Below are 17,519 nucleotides of genomic sequence, written 5' to 3' on the forward strand. Positions count from 1 at the left end.
CTGTGCTTTTTCTATGTCACTCAAGGCATAAAATTAAAGATGATTTCATAGAATAAACAACCTCTTATGTTTCTGGGGCCACTTTAATCAAAAGAACCTAACCGGAAAGGTCTATAATTGTTTGTGTGAAAGTTAAGAGTCATCATGTGAGTATCTATTAAGGAGAAAAATAAGGAAATGGTATCTGTAAAAGAGAGTTAATGACATAGAGAACATTCTTTTTTCAGGAAGAAGATGTGTTGCCTTTTTAAATGAATGTTCTTTTAAGGGTTCTTGGCAAATATATCAGAGAAATTTGTCCACTATAGTGTTAATGAAAATAAGTTTCAGCTCTGGGCTTTCTATTGAAAATAAATTGTCTGAGATAAAGATGTCCCTGTATCTCTAGCTTTGCTTCCTGAAGGCAGTGCTCCTAGATCCAGCACTAGGCCTGTCTGCAAGTCTGAGTATCTTCAGTTTTCATCAATAGAGCTAAAAAGACACACTCATCAAGGCTTTGCTTTATATGTGTCCTGTTCAGCATACCTAGTCTGTGCCACGTACTCTGCCAGTTTGCACAGATACAAAGATAGATAAGATTTGTCCTCTCTCTGTTCTCATATCAACAAGAAGACACGAGCAGATTTCCATGATGCAAAATGCTCTGTGCTGTAATGCTTATTTCTAAGAAGTATTGAGGGATCACAGATTTGTCAGCCATTATTCTGCTTAGAGGAAGTCAGGGAAGTGGTGGAACTGAAGTTATCTCTTAGGAATCAGCAGTTATCACCAGGTAGACACAGTGCTGCTCCTCATAGTGGGGATGACCTGGCATTTTACACAGCACAATAAAAACATCTGTGGCATGAGTTAAGATCTACCTATCTACTCATCTATCTATTTATCATCTACCTACCTATCTATTTAGAAATAGATTACACATTACAAGAAAATATTCCTTAAAAAACAAACACTTTTTTTTTTAAGACCAAGGTATGAAAATTAACCCTTGATTATTTTCATGTGCTTGTCTAGTTTTTAAATTACCTAAGCCTTCTCTCCTCTATGGTTCAGGACTTTATTTTCTAGTTTATCACCGTTTTTCCTCCCGGGTAGGCAGAGTAAGGGACAAAGTACCTAAAGTTCAAAACAGTTCTTTTTGCTACTTGTAATATCAGCTTATTTTAACAAAACTTGTCTTCCTTTCTCTATGCTGTTGATAAACTGTATTAAGCACTTGCAGACGATTTCCAGACTTGTTTATATCATTTTAACACTTTAGGATTCTCACCATGGCCTTTAACCAAGTTAGATTCACTTGCTTCTTTAAATGTCCACTATTAACGAGCTTTCTAATTCTGTTTCCTTGTATTTTCTTAAGTGAAAGATGAATTAAAGGATAGGATTGCTTACCCCTACCACCATAAAACTAAAATTCAAAGTGTTGTATAAGACTTAAAAGTGAGGATTTCATATCTTTGAGGCTCTGTACTCACCAATGGTCACCATTCATTTTAAAGGCATGTTGAAACCAAATCATGGAAAATACCAAAGCACACATTTAAAAAAATTCAGTGGATCCACTGAGGCATAGTAATGATCAAGTAGACTGAGATCCTAGGTCTCTGACAGGCAGAATGTGACAGAAATCTGGTTCAGATGCTTCCTAAATGCCAGGCTTCGCCAGTGGAGGGAAGGAATAAAAATGAAATGAAAGACTGGTACTGCAGAGCTGCTAATTAAAACAATTCAGAGAACATAAATGCTAGAGTAATTTTGGACCTGCCATACCAGGCTGGTTTCAATGCAAATGTAGTGTTCCGATTTCTTCCTTCTTTAGGAAGATATAATTAGCTCAGCTGCAACAGGGTGGAAGCTTTGAGGCAGCCGTTTCCTGGTGCTGCCAGCTCCCCCATGATGGAGGAACAGCTGCCACCCGCCCCTCCCGCCATGGATCACACGAGCTGGGGCCACCCCGCACAGCAGCTCACAAGCCACCATGAGCAGAAGGCTCAGGCTGCCAGCGGGATTGGTTCTTGCTTAAAGATAAAGAACATGTAACTCCTTAATCCAGTTGACTCCATGCCCAAACAGCATCTTTCCATGGAAGATACCCTTGGTGAAGACAAAAGTCCTCCTCCACTACTGTGCAGGAAGGATATTAACAGTGGTGATGATGATAGCCCACATCAGCCATAGCAGTTCCCCACCTTGGAGTGTGAAGGCTTTTGAAAAAATTAAGAACAAAATAACTACAAAAATGTGCCCACAAATGAGCTGTAAGGAGAACAGATTCCCCAGCTTCCATGGCAGAAAAGATGAAGAGAAACCATGATGGGGACAGGTTTAACACTAAGCTTATGGATGATTCAACGGATGGGTAACTTACGTGAAAGCAAAAGTGTCCTGGGAGATAGCCACACAAAGTCATGCTGGACTCACATGCAGAAACAGAGCAACAGCTTCTACTTGTTCATTGGACAAACTCAAGAGAATGAACTCCATGGATAGGCTTTTGGTATTTGAATAAGCAAAGATATTCTACAAATGAGTTCTATGACAGTAAATACATTAATGGAACCAAAAAGTAGATCACCATTTGAAAATTTTAGAGATAGCAAAATGAAATTCATAATTTCTTATTTTTTCTAAAGTGAAGTCGCCCAGTTGTGTCCAATTTGTAGAGCGACCCCATGGACTGCAGCCTACCAGGCTCCTCCGTCCATGGGATTTTCCAGGCAAGAGTACTAGAGTGGGTTGCCATTGCCTTCTCCAGGGGATCTTCCTGACCCAGAGAATCGAACCTGGGTCTCTTGCATTGTAGACAGATGCTTTACCATCTAAGCCACCAGGGAAGTCATTTTTTCTAAGCTACTACTAAATCAGCCAGTTCTTAAGCTCATCATCCACTTTGTACCAAATCCTACCCGGCCCACCTGTCACAGAAGTCAAGGTAAGTCTGGTTCTTTCTCCTCATCCTCAATGGGAACAACAAACAACAAAGTGAACATATAAACCTTGCAGCTGCAACTGAGTAGGGACCATGGTGGGATGATTAAATCAATGTGGCACCTGAAGCACATTTCTTAATGACTGGGATAGTTCCGTGAAGAACATTAACAAATAAAGAAACTGGGAATCATTATTTCCTCCAATCTATTCAGAAGGAAATACTTCAAGAAAATGTCACTAAATGGAGGACTTTCTTTTTAACAAAATCAGAATATATGGTAGATGACAAATGACAGTGTTTTAAAATGAATAAATGACCAAGGCTAAATTCTCATGTCTATAATGATGGTCATTGCTTTGCTAGTATTTTTAAAGCTTTCTAAATTAAGATATAATTCTTCTACCATAATATTTACCCTTTTAAAGTACATGTTCAATGATTTTTATTATATTTACACACATACTAAACACCCATCACACTACACAATTATAGAACATTTTCATCACTCCAAAAAGAAATTCCATATCCAGAACCAGTCACTTCTCATTCTCCATTGTCCCCTAGCTTCTGGCAACAACTAATTCACCTCCCATTTTGTGGATTTCTCTATTCTGGATATTCCGTATAAATGGAATCATGTAGTATGTGACCTTTAGTGCTTGATTTCCTTCACTTAACCATAGTAATGTTTTCAAGGTTCATATTGTAGCATGAATCAGTACATCATTCCTTTTAATTAATGAATAATAGTCTATCATACGGATGATCACATTTTGTTTATCTGTTTACTATTTGATGGACACTTAAACTGTTTCCACTTTTGAGCTATTATGAATAATGCTGCTATCTCATTTGTGTACTTCTGTGTGTGTGTGTGTGCGTGTGTGTGTACATGTGGTTTTAATTCTCTTGGGTATATACCAAGGAGTAGAATTTCTGAGTTATATGATGACTCTCTGTTGTACATTTTGAGGAACTGCCAAACTATTTCTAAAGCAACTACACCATTTTACATTCCCACCAGCAATTTATGAGGGTTCCAATTTCTCCACATCCCTGTTAACACTTCTTATTGTCTGTTTTGCCCAGTGGCTGTGAAGGGGTATCTCATTGTGGTTTTGATTTACATTTCCCTAATGACTGATGATGTTGAGCATCATTTTATGTACTTATTGGCCATTTGTATATTTTCTTTGGGGGCACCGAAAGAAACTTAAATCTTTTACCTATTTTATAATTGGGTAATTTATCTTCATGTTGTTAAGTTTTTCAGTCGTTTTCTTCAGAATTATTTTTCTAGAGATTGTAGAAAAGGACACTGAGTCCCACCTCGTTCAGTCACAGCTTTGAGAATGAAGCATAGCTTTATTGATTTGGATAATGATAAAGTTGAAAATATTTACTGAGCACTTATTTTGTGCCAGACCACTCTGAAACCTTTATTAACTTACTGTGAAAGGGAGAGCCATTGCCAGGGCCACATGTTTCTTCCCTGGATGCTCATCAAGATCAGTAAAGATTATTTTAATGGAAGAACCCATGTGTTCATTTGTCTCCTGGGACAGGGAAATGCCCCCATCTCTCCACTTCCTGCCAAGGAAGCAGAGCTAACAGAACACACATCCATTGGCATGTAACCTCCTGCCAAGTTTTAGCTTTCTAGACCAAACTAGTCATCCCTAGACTTAGAACAGGTGCTTATCAAAATGCTTATCACAATGCTTATCAAAATGACAAAGGAAGAAACCCCACAAAACAATCCACAGAAGAATTTGCAGCTAGGCAATGGGTTCATTGTCTTAGACTAATTGTAGCAAAGTCAGCTCAGCTAAAAGGCAGACAATGAGGTGAGGGAGGCTGCAAGGAGGAGTACAGGAGACAAAAGGACGAGGTTCTTGCTCAAAGATAAGTCATGATGGGAGGAGCAAAGGCAAGGACAGGCATGTTCTTCACCAGGCCCAATCTAGTACGAAAGGTAGTTCAGTTATGGGTTTTATCTTTTTAGGTGATGTATTTCTAGAACACTTATTTCTTTTCTTCTCTACATCCTTCTGCCCTTAAAAATCAAACATGACAACAAGAAAAAAAATGGGGGGTTTGAGATGGTAGAACACGATCCCAAATCTTCACTTTCAATATCAGAACTTCCCAGTTTCCAGAAAAGAACCTTTTCTTTCATACCCGAGTTCTGAGATCTCAGTTAACAAATCTAATATTCCAAGGGGGTCAACTCCAGGTAATCAGTGGAGTTGCATCATTGAATACAATTCTAGCCATTAGCATGTTAAAGGGTGGAACCCCAGACAGACTAGCTAGGACAGAACCTCTTATGAAGATGGCCACCAACCAAGATGGTTCTCAGCGGGAATTTCCAACGTCTTAGGGTACCTTCATTTATGTGAACAAGTTCACCTAAAGTCAAACCTCAAACAAAAGGCTCCAGGCATAATTTCACAGGATCAAAACCAAACCTCTAAATCCTTTAGCTTTATGGCCTCCTAAAGTCCTCAGGCTTCCCCTGGCACAACTCTCATGTTGAAATCTTTCTCTTGATGATATCTAGAGAACCATGGAAAGGACAGGATGGTGTTGTGGGCTAAATTATGTCCTCCCCAGATTTATATGTAGAAGCTTTAGCCCCTAGTATCCCAGAATACTATTGTATTCTGAGATGGGCCTTTAAAGAGGTGATTAAGCTAAAATGAGGCCATTAGGGTGGGCTCTAAACCAGTCTGCCTGGCATTCTTATAAGAAGAAATTTAGACACAGAGAGAGACCCCAAAGATGTACGTGCACAAAGAAAAGACCATGTGAGGATGTACACAGCAAGAAGGCACAGACTGCAAGCCAAGGAGAGAAGCCTTAAAAGAAACCAACCCTACAGTCACCTTGACCTTGGACTTCCAGCCTCCAGAGCTGTGAGAAAATCATCTGCTGTGCAAGCCACTGAGCCTGCAGTATTCTGTTGTGGCAGCCCTAGCACATGAATACAAGAGGTCCCCAGGGGAGGAGGGCCCTGGGGTCTCCTCAGGGGTATAGCCACTCACCCTGTAGTAGTCAGTGCTGTACACGTCCCGGGACATGCCAAAGTCCCCGATCTTCACTAGAAGGTTCTCGCCCACCAGGCAGTTCCGGGTGGCCAGGTCCCGGTGCACGAAGTGCTGCGACGCCAGGTAGACCATGCCTGCAGCGATCTGCTGGGCGATGTGCAGCATCTGCGATTGCGTCAGCTCCGTCGGCGGGTTGCCCTCGGCCATCAGCACGGCATCTGGTCCATGAGCCCTGGGGAGGACACGAAAGGCCTCGTGGAACCTTGGCTCTTTGCCTTGAGGGGTCCTGTGCCCCTCATCAGCCTCTGGTGTGGGAGGATACTGCTTGCCTTAGCGAAATAGGAGGCAAGGACAATCCAGCCATAGTTTTACCTCCAAAGCGTCCAGAATACCTAGGCTTCATTTCCCAGAAAGTCTAACATTTCCAGGACCCCGTGGGCCTGAGCAGTGCTCCCTCAACATACAGACAGGTTCACCTTTTAGGGCTCTGGAACTACGCTGGGATCAGGCACTGGCTAGATTCCAAAACCCTAGAAAACAGTGGGTGGCTGAAGCAAAAAACAAGTGAACAACAGCAACAAAAAAAATGCAAATTAAAATAAAACACTGGGGGAGAGTTTCACTCTCCTGGAGTCAGGGGTCATTGCACCCCAGCAGGAGCCCCACCACTCCCCCTCTCAGCCACGTCCTGCAGCAGAGGGCCCTCACCCAGGCTGGTTCCTCCAGAGTGCAGCTCTAATCTCCCCCACTTCACCCGTCCCATGGCCTGACATGGTTTCAAGCTACACTTGTCATCCTCAAGCCCAGCTCAGCAGAATAACTGAGCATCCTCATCCCAGGCATTCATTTCCAGTGAAAACTGCCATCTCCTTCAGCTCATCCCCATCCCTGATCTCCAGCTCCATCTGCACTGGCCGCCACAGAGGGCAGCTTTTTGAATCACAATACATTTATTCTCTCACTGGGGCAACTTTTATTCCCCATACTGTGTGGCGAGTGGTGAAGTATGGTGCTGTTGTATATCTTCTTTATCTTCTGTCTTATCCAGTTTTTTCCCCAGCTGTGCTGCAGCTTAAGGCATCTGAACAGTGGCTTGTGCTTCAGGCAAGGGAGGGTCTCAGTCTTAGGATGCCACTGTTAACCCCTTACCTCCACCCCACATTCCCCAACTTGGAATCCTGCCTGGTGAGCTAAGACTGGAGTCACTGCCCTGACGGACTGAGGGAGCGCTGCAGGGCCAGGGGGAAAGGCTACTTTTGCTGCTGGACCTGCCAGGACAGTCTAAGGGCTTCTGCCTCCCGAAGGCAAACAAGGGAGAAGATCCTTCAGGACAGTTGGAAGCACTTCAAATAAACATGAAGTCGCTCAGTCAAGTCTGACTCTTTGTGACCCCATGGATTGTAGCCTACCAATGTTTCTCCATCCATGGGATTTTCCAGGCAAGAGTACTGGAGTGGGTTGCCATTTCCTTCTCCATCAAGTAAACATAGAAGATTCTAAACAAATTTTAAAGTGGGTGACCCCATCCACAGTGTTTCAGAGCTGTATCAGAGCCATAATAATCCAAGAACATCCAATTATCCAAGAACATCCAACTCGTTTTGCCCCTCCTCCTACAGGCCAGTCCCACAGCCCCTCCCACCATGGCTCCAGCCACAGTGGCTCCCAGAACACACTGTCACCAGATATTTTGTTCTTGCATTTTCAGAGAATAAGCACTGGACAGGGAGGTAGGGAATTGCCCAGCTCTGGCTGTGTCCAGCCCTGTGACCCGGGAAAGTCTTTTAGCAAGTCCAGTTTGTTGTTGCTGCTCTTCAGCTGTTCAGTCGTGTCTGACTCTTTGTGACCCCATGGATTGCAAGCACAAAAGGCTTCCCTGTCCTTCACCATCTCCTGAAGTTTGCTCACACTCATGTCATTGAGTCAATGATGCCCAATCTGTAATTTTCTCATTAGTCAAAAATCTAAAGGTCTGTTATGTTGGGTTATCATTTGATTTGGCTGTAGTTGCTAAGTTGTGTCTGACTCTTGTGACCCAATGGACCGTAGCCTGTCAGGCTCCTCTGTTCATGAGATTTCCTAGGCAAGAATACCAGAGTAGGTAGCCATTTGCTTCTCCAAGGGATCCTCCTGATCCAGGGATCAAACTTGGATCTCCTCCATTGCAGATGGATTCTTTACTGACTGAGCCACGGGGGCTGTCACTGAGGTTCCTCTTATCCGAAAACATCTGGATATATCCTGTCCTGTTTTTGTACAAGGCAAATCCTGACAGTTATTTCACCTCCATTCAAACTCCAGCCCTGACTGCCAATGGTCACACGGAGGAGAATACAGGAAAAGCCTTGGCTTTTTTCTACTGAGACTCTCTCACTGGAGTAAGAAGTCTTACAGTGCAGTGGCCAAGGTTCTAGGTTACCAGAAATGAATTTGATCTCCTTCTACCATGCTAGTTTTGACCTCAGTGGGTGCAGACATCTCTGGGCCTGCTTCCTCATTCTGTGAACTGGGGATACTGACTATACCTTCCTAATAAGATCACACTGACAGACAGAAGAGGCTTTAGACACTGCTTGTACGGTGCCTTGTGGATTTTCAGTTGAAAGCCAGAGGGAAAGGCTTTGAAACCAAGTTTTCCTTAAAAAAAGAAACGGATGGTGATATGAAAATATGCATTATCCCCTGTGCATTTCTTTTTGTGGTTGGCCTGTGACGAGGCTCTCAGAACTGGCCCCATCCCCTCACTAAAGGTTACTCAAGCCCAATCCTTCCTAGCACTAACGGGGCAGGAGAAAGTGACAGTATTTTCACTCATCATAGGCAACACCAGGAAAGGGATCTAGAGATGCACACAAATTGTGAGAAATCCTGAAATACCCAGAAAATGTAAGCCAGGGTGAAATCGTCACAGATTCAGTTCGGAGAGTGGACTACTGTGACAACAGGTAATCTGTGGCTGAAATAAGGCTGTGTACCCTCTCACCGACGTGATGGACATGAATTTGAGTAGGCTCTGGGAGTTGGTGATGGACAGGGAAGCCTGGCATGCTGCAGCCCATGGGGTCGAAAAGAGTTGGACGTGACCGAGTGACTGAACTGACTGACTGACTGACTGACCCTCTCTGATCACATGTGCGTGTGTACTCATGAGGTTGTGTGCAGGCATGCCGAATTGCTTCAGTCATTTCTAACTCTCTGCTACCCTATGGGCCATAGCCCTCCAGGCGCCTCTGTCCATGGGATTCTCCAGGCAAGAATACTGGAGTAAATGTTGTCCCCACAAACTTTCTTCTCTGACACATTTTCCTCTTTATTTTGCTTGATGGATCCATGACCCTGGGAGTTACACCTGCTGCATTGTGGCAGCACCTGGACTGCTCTGTCCTCCAGTTTCTACGGGCACTGGACAGAGCTTTCCACAGAATTAGCACTGGGCGCTTCACGGAGCCACTGGAAGTTGCAGGAACTGTAGGATTTAAGGAACAAGTCAATTGCTGAGAGAAAGTGGGCGGGGGAAAGGGTACTGCTCTGTTCAGAAATGGTACCCCATGGCTTGTACAGTCTGGATCATTTTGACCCTCTATAACCTCATGAATGGGGCTTCCTAGGTGGTAAATAATCCACCTGCCAACACAGGAGACCTAAGAGACATGGGCTCAATCCCTGGGTGGGGAAGATCCCCTGGAGGAGGGCATGGCAACCCACTCCAGTATTCTTGCCTGGAGAACCCCATGGACAGAGGAGCCTGGTGGGCTATGGTCCATAGGATAGCAGAAAGTTGGAAATGACTGAAGCAATTTGGCACACCTGCACACAACCTCATGAGTACACACGCACATGTGATAGGAGAGGGGACACAGCCTTATTTCAGCCCCAGAAGTCCAGACTCCTCTAAGAATCTTTCTGTGACAGAGACTTTAGGAAAATAGAAAAAGTTAGAGGCCAGTGCAAAAGGCCACCTCTGTGTGTGCAAACCCCCCATCCTGCAGCAGTCCGCTCCATAGGACCGGAAAGCAGGCGCTCTCCAGGGCCCCCTGCCCTATACCCCCTTCCCTGGGGGGTGGGGCAGGCTCCTGCATCATTGACCAGACATTTCTCCTGCTCTGTCCTGGGTATCTTGAGTAGAAAGTCCTGGTGTAAAAAGAGGGCAGGCAAGGCTTTTAAATAAGTTCTTAAGAGGAGTGCAAGCAAAGGTGACAACACCTCTCTGCTTCACTCCACAGGGTACCCTGCAGCTCTTGGAAATAACAACATATTTCACCTCTTTCAGGAGTGCCTCAAGAGGGGAGAGCCCCTCTGGGCTTGGGAAGCAGGTAGCAGGGTCAGGCCCTAACATAAGGCCTGTTCCTGTTGGTCCTCAATGGCTTTGGGATGAATAAAAGGGGTGGGAGGATAACTCTAGACATCTGTCTTCACAGAGAAGTTCCAGTGACACTTGAGGACACAATTCATGGCAGCGTAAGGACATGGTTTCCTCCCAGAAGGAGAGGACAGACTGTAGTTCGCAAGCACATCCTTGCACCTGAGAACCTGATTCTTGGCATAGAAAACCTTTTGCTCCCAGAATTCAGGAGGTTCTGAAATTGAGCAGAAGAGGTTTTCAACAACTCCCCACCTTGTACAAGCTGCCAAGGGAGAATCAGGTGCCTGCTCCTTCTGGAAGGCAGAGAGGAGAACTAGGGATGGAGCTGAGACTGAAGGAAGCAACACACACACACATACACACACACACGTGCACAGTCTGAGATCAGAGAGGCATTTACTTGAATCCAGGTGAGTACATTTGAATTTATTTTTCTACAGTTTGGGGAAAGCAAAGCATTTTAAAATAGGGACATAGCCTAGAACATGGGAATAGAAGGAAATTAATTCTCCTATAAGCAGCTAGATATCAATTAAATGCAGCTTCTTTCCTTTCTTTCACATTAGATGAGTCAAACTGTGTATAAGCTCCCACTGTCCTCTCTCCCACCACCTGTGTATGTGTATTCATGAGGCTAGAGATGGTCAATGATCCAGACTGTACAAGCCATGGGATGCCACTTCTAAACACACTAGTACTCTCTCCCCATTTCACTTGCTGTCAGCAATTGACTTATTCCTTAAATTCTACCTTTCCTGAACTTTCCAGTGGCTGCATGAAGCCACTGGTGCTGACTGTATTGGAAAGCTCTCTCCAGGGCCTGTAGAAACTGGAGGAAGACAGAGTAGTCTAAGTGCTGGTGTAACGCAAAAGGTGTCACTTTCCCAGGATTATGGATCCCTCAACCAAAATGAAGAGGAAAATGTGTCAGAGAAGAAGGGCTATGGGTGCAACATCTGTTGATTACCTGCCATCACAATGGGTTTCCCTGATGGCTCAGACAGTAAAGAACTTGCCTGGAATGCAGGAAATCTGGGCTTGATCCATGGGTCTGGAAGAGCCCCTGGAGAAGAAATGGCTATCCACTCCAGTACTCTTGCCTGGAGAATCACATGGACAGAGGAGCTTGGCAGGCTACAGTCCATGGGGTCGCAAGGAGTCAGACACGACTGAGCAACTAACAATACATTAGCCTTTTCTAACATACAACATTAGCCATCACAATAGTCCTAACACCAGTCCATGAGATGGGTGTTATTATACCCCTTTTACAGGTAAGGAAACTGAGGCCGGTGGGGAGCATCTTCCTTATTTCTCTTAAGTTAAACTATCTACCAAGGAATCATAGCTAACAACTGCTAATCTTTCAAAGATTAGTTACATTTTAAAGAAAACAACACATTAGAGCCAGATGTGTCTTTGAGAGGCTCTAACTCAGACCCACCTGAGGGTTGAGGTGATTGAGGCAAAGTGGGTTGGGGACCCACCCAAGGGCCTCAAGCAGCTGATGCAGAACAGGAGGGAGAACTGTGTCTTCCAGCCCTCACCACTGAGACTTCCTACTTTCCCCATTGTGTAAGATCTTAAATGTGTGGCTTCCATTTGCATGTCTGCTTAATGTAAATAAAAACATCACTTGATTTCCTTCACCAAGGAGTATCGGGATCAACACACTTATTCTTGCCCCTGGTAGATGCAGGATAAGAAAACTCACTATGGGTTCCAGCAGGGTGACCACAACCATCCTCTATCTCCCTCATCAAACCCAGCCACCTTTCAGTTTACCTCACTGAGGTAGTTGGTGTATGAGTAGAAATCACTACTAGCAGGATTCAAGCTTCTGCTTGTTGAAAACATCCTACTGGCTTCTATGCGACGAGCTTTCTATTCATTCTAATTCAGCCTCATGCGTACCCTGCTGGCTCAGTAGTGTCATCAGAAGAGCTAAGAGACTTGCCCGAGGTCATTCAGCTAATACATGTCAGAGCTGAGATTCAACTCCAGCTCAGCATCCTGCCTGGATCATTAGTGTACCCTCAAGAGACACTGCTCTGCGATGCCTTTCACTTTGTGAGGTATCTCTCACTTGCTGTATCTTGCAGCCCCTCCCAGGCCCCTGCACCCATTGCCCCAAGGAAGGGACCTGCCTGAGAACCTGCCACTGAAACCAGACCCAGTTTGGCCAGTGCTGGAAATCCAAGCGACAACCCTATTTAGCAACCCAACAACTCCCTTTTATCCACCATGCTTCCCCTTTCCTCATTTTACCACCTTCCAGTTTCTCCCTGACCACACAACCCTCAGGTGAAGCTGGCTATCTTTTCCTGACTTCAGGGACTTGACCTGAGTCCTAATCCTGAGTCTTCCCTAGACCTGTCCTTCCTTCTAGATGTTTCACTCTTTTGATGTGTTCTTTTCACTCAATCCTCTGACCTACTGACCTCCTGGTTCTGCTTTCTGACCTCAGAACAAAGTCCAAATGTCCATCTTTCCAGCCATGACTCCTCCTACCTCCTTGTCTAAACCTCCCCTCGCCCTGGTTTTTCGCATTGTCCGGTGTCTCCAAGACTCATCGCTCTCAGCAGCCCAAGCCTTTCCCTGTGACACCCGGGAGCCTGAGCCATTGGTGTTTCCTTTATCAGAACAACACTCCTCTTATCCACCAGGCAAACTCCTACAGATCCTAAGGCCCATCTCAGATGTACATGTCATGTACCATTTAATAAAGCAACACTCAATAAATGCAGGTGGGAATCATTAGTGTCACATTAGTAGAGTTTGTTGGTTCAGGAAAAGAAGCAATGCAGTGGACTTGGGTTCTTTTTCTGTGGCAGGCATTGGTGTTGTCACTGGGATAGGTGGTTCCAGAGAAAGGTCCCAGGGCCCCTTGGTCATTCCTGGGAACTTCTTGTCCTCACCCCCAGATCGTATGAAGCCTACCTCCCACCTGGCTCCCGGCGCCTCCCGTACCTGAGGAATTTGTTGAGGTCCCCATGCTTCATGTACTCGAAGACCATTATGAGCGGGTCGCCCTCCACGCAGACGCCATAGAACTTGACAATGTGCTCGTGTTGGAGGTTGGTTAGCAGCTCGGCCTCGCGGTGGAAGTCCTTGCGTGCATTATCGCTGGCATCCTTCAGCGTCTGAGGACCAGGGGCAGAGCAGAGAAACCAACACAGCTTAGACTGAGGGCATGAGAGGGAAGCTGTCAAGAAGGAACTATTCTAGGGGGCTTAAGGTTCCTGGATGGGAAGGACATTCATCTCATGTATCACACACTCAGGTATCAAAAAACTGAAAACAAATGGCCTAATTCCCGAGGAAAAAAATGTTTATATGAAGAACTGAGGAAAAGCTCCTTCTGCATACGCAAAGTTTTTACAGTTTATGAAGCAGGTCCATAGGTGTTCTCCATTAAGCGACTGACATGAACTTTTCTTTTTACAAGATGTTGAATATATTTCCTTGTGCTATACAGTCAGTCCTTGTTTATTTTATATATATTAAATAGTAGTGTATATCTCTTAAACCCAGATTCCCAGTTTATCCATCCCTCCTTCTTTCCTCTTTGGTAAACATAAGTTTGTTTTCTATGCCTGTGAGTCTATTTCTGTTTTGTAAATAAGTTCCTTTGTGTCATTTTTTAGATTCCACAAATATTTGCCTTTCTCTGTCTGATGGTATGATAATCTTTAGGTCCATCCATTTTGCTGCAAATGGCATTATTTTGTTCTTTTTGATGGCTGATTAATATTCCATTGTATATATGCACCACATTTTCTTTATTTATTCATCTGTTGATAGGCATTTAGGCTGTTTTCTTGACTGTTACGTCTTGGCTATTATGAAAAGTGCAGGTATAAACATTAAGCTGCACGTATCTTTTTTAATTAAAGTTTTCATCTTTTCTGGATATGTGTCATGAGTGGGATTGCTGGATCATACGGCAACTCTGTTTTTAGTTTTTTAAGGAACTTCCACACTGTCCTCTATAATGGCTGTACCAACTTACATTCTGACCAACAATGTAGGAGGGCTCCCTTTTTGCCACGTGCTCACCAGCATTCACTATTTGTAGACTTTCTGATGATGGCCACTCTGAGCAGTGTGAGGTGCGGCTGCTAAGATTTTTATCATCATCATTTTTAATGGTCCCAACCATCATCTCTCCCATTTGGGGGCCAGCTGGCTTCCCTGATAGCTCAGTTGGTAAAAAATCCTCCTGCAATGCAGGAGACCCTGGTTCGATACCTGGGTCAGGAAGATCCCCTGGAGAATGGATAGGTTACCTACTCCAGTATTCTTGGGCTTCCCTTGTGGCTCAGCTGGTACAGAATCTGCCTGCAATGCAGGAGACCTGGGTTCAATCCCTGGGTTGGGAAGATCCCCTGGAGAACAGAAAGGCTACTCACTCCAGTATTCTGGCCTGGAGTATTCCAGGGACTAGACACTCCATGGGGTCACAAAGAGTCGGACACGACTGAGCAACTTTCACTTTCACTTTTGCTTGTACCTTCTAGGCTGCCCTGTGCACCTCACCCCTACTCATATAAACTTTGTAAAACTTTATATTATGAAGATCTTTGGTAGAGAGAAGAACATAATAAACCCTCAGGTACCCACCTTCCAGCTTCAATGATGAAGACATCTCCAGTCTTTATTACGTAAGCTCTCCAAAAAGACTTCCCTAGCTTGTGCCCCACACACCGCTGGCTCAGGAAATGTCTGTGCCAGCGAGCTCATGAAGGCCAGTCCCGTTGCCACAAAAACCATGTTCAAGAGCATGCCAGACGGGCCCTGGTGCCTCTAGTTTTCTGCTCACTCCATTCTGCCTCCCACCACAGTGTCATGACGGCACAATGAGCATTTGCTGATGCCACACACATGCTGAGTTCCTGTTCCATGCCAGTCCCTGACCAGAGTTGCAGCGGCATCAAGAAGATGTTGACCTAAATAGTGGCCTCAGACACTCATGAGCAAATAGGGTGATAGTCACAATTATAATTCAACCTCCAGACACAGTGCCTGAATGAACTGGCTCCCCTGCATCTTTATCCAGCTTAATCTCTTGACATGCCTGTCTTGCAACTTATGCTTCCACCTTATGAAATGTCTGGAGCTGCGCAAATGACACTGGCCACATTCCTCCTGCCCTGGCCATGTTCATCTCTCTGCCTGGTATGCTGACTTGGCCGGGGTCACCGGTGTTGGAGGTTGAATAATACCCTGCCCCAAAGGTATCCACATTTTAGTCCCTGAATATGTTACCTTACATGGCAAAGGGGACTTTACAAATATGATTAGGTTAAGGATCTTGATGTGAGGAGATGACCCTAGGTTATCTGAATGGCTTCAATGTCATCACAAACAAGGATCCTTATAAGAGACAGGCAGGAGGTCTTCCCAATAATCATGTGTAGATGTGAGTGTTGGACCGTAAAGAAGGCTGAGTGCTGAAGAATTGATGCTTTTGAACTGTGGTGCTGGAGGAGACTCCTCAGAGTTCCTTGGACTGCAAGGAGATCCAACAATCCTAAAGGAAGTCAACACTGAATATTCATTGGAAGGACTGATGCTAAAGCTGAAGCTCCAGTATTTGGTCACCTGATGTGAAGAGCAACTCACTGGAAAAGACCCTGATTCTGGGGAAGATTGAAGGCAGGAGGATAAGGGGACGACAGAGGATGAGATGGCTGGATGGCATCACTGAATCAAGGGACATGAGTCTGAACAAACTCTAGGAGATGGTGAAGGACAGGGAAGCCTGGTGTGCTGCAGTCCATTGGGTCGCAAAGAGTCAGACATGACTTAGTGACTGAGCAACAACAAAGAGGAGCAAGACAGAGAAGCTATTAGGATAGAAGCAGAGATCCGAGAGGAGAGAAGATGCTCTGCTGCTGGCTTGGAAGAAGGAGGAAGAGGCCATGAGCCAAGGAATACGGGGAGCCTCTAAAATCCAGACAAGGGAAGGAAAAGAATTCTACCCTAGACCCTCCAGAGAGAGCCAGAGCATCTTGACTTTAACTCAGAAAGCCTAATTTCAGATACCTGCCCCCAAAACTATGAGAGAAATAATCTGCATTGTTTAGGCCACTGAGTTTGTAGTAATCTGTTATATCAGCCATAAGAATAAATAGACTACAACTACACCTGGTTAACACCCAGCCATCCTCCAAGACTAGGCTCTGCCTTCACCTTCCTGAGAAGTGTTCACTGACACCTGCATTGTTGTCACATCCCTGTGGCCTGGCCTCCCAGGCTAGGTTGGACGACCCTCATAGGTACACCTCATCCCAACTCTATCAAATCACCGGCCATCATACACTCTAATTGCACGTTTATTTGCCTATCTGTGGTATAGATGGTGAGCTTCTTGACCCAGGGACTGTGTCTCTACCTCTACACTGCTGGCTCTGCATATAGCACCAGGCACATGGTGTATAGTCCTGAGGGGTTTGTGGAATGGGTGATAAAGGCCGTGAGGAGCACACACTGGGAGCAAAAGAGGTCAGAGGGAAGCCCAGAGGACTCCTCCTGGGAGAGGTGGCATGTGACTCCCTTCTCCAAGGAGACTGCAGTAAGTCATGATCAAAGTTAGATGGCTGATGGGAACATCCAGATTCACTTAAGCAGACACTGGAACAGAACGAAAGCACTGCCATCCGCCAGGTGTGTCCTGAGTGCAGGCTCAGCACTGAGTCCTGGGTCCAAGCACTGTCGGGTACTTGGTGGTCGTGGTGTAGCTCACTGCCTTGAGTCTGATCTCCCCGTGTGGATGCATCTGACCTGGACAACGAATGGAGCTTGGGATATGCCACAGGTCAAGATTCCTGGAGAGAAGACTGAGATGCAGTTTGGTGGGCAAGACATGTATTAAGGTTGCTCTTGGGATTCATACCTGTGGGAGGAATTGGACAGAGAGTGAAGCTAAGCTGTGATGCAATCTAAGAGAAGCTCATCTGCCTTGCAGGACGAGCCTTCAGAGTGGTCCTGAGTTGGGCAAAGGGGGCTGGGCCTTTATAGCCCCTTAACAATCAGTCATTGGATGGGGGACACACCAGAAAGGGAATATGACCTTGAGGGGACTTGCTGAGTCCTCATAAGTTGCTGGCAGTCAAGGACTGTCTGTTGCAGCTTTCCCAGCAACTCGGGAAGCAAGTCCTTCATTCCCAGC

General features: G+C 45.2%; 1 protein-coding gene across 5 annotated transcripts in view; it reads right to left on the reverse strand.

The window, feature by feature from the left end:
- NTRK2 (neurotrophic receptor tyrosine kinase 2) overlaps positions 1–17,519 on the reverse strand; it is a 388,291-nt gene that overhangs the window by 66,578 nt on the left and 304,194 nt on the right. For all 5 annotated transcript variants that reach the window (XM_043927526.1, XM_043927530.1, XM_043927527.1 and 2 more), the window contains 2 exons: positions 13,316–13,488; positions 5,980–6,214 (listed from right to left, as the gene is read on the reverse strand). In XM_043927526.1, coding sequence (XP_043783461.1) covers positions 5,980–6,214; positions 13,316–13,488 — 408 coding nt within the window. The remainder of the gene's footprint in view (positions 1–5,979; positions 6,215–13,315; positions 13,489–17,519) is intronic.

The sequence above is a fragment of the Cervus elaphus genome, chromosome 16, assembly GCF_910594005.1.
Source record: "Cervus elaphus chromosome 16, mCerEla1.1, whole genome shotgun sequence".
Lineage (NCBI taxonomy): Eukaryota > Metazoa > Chordata > Mammalia > Artiodactyla > Cervidae > Cervus > Cervus elaphus.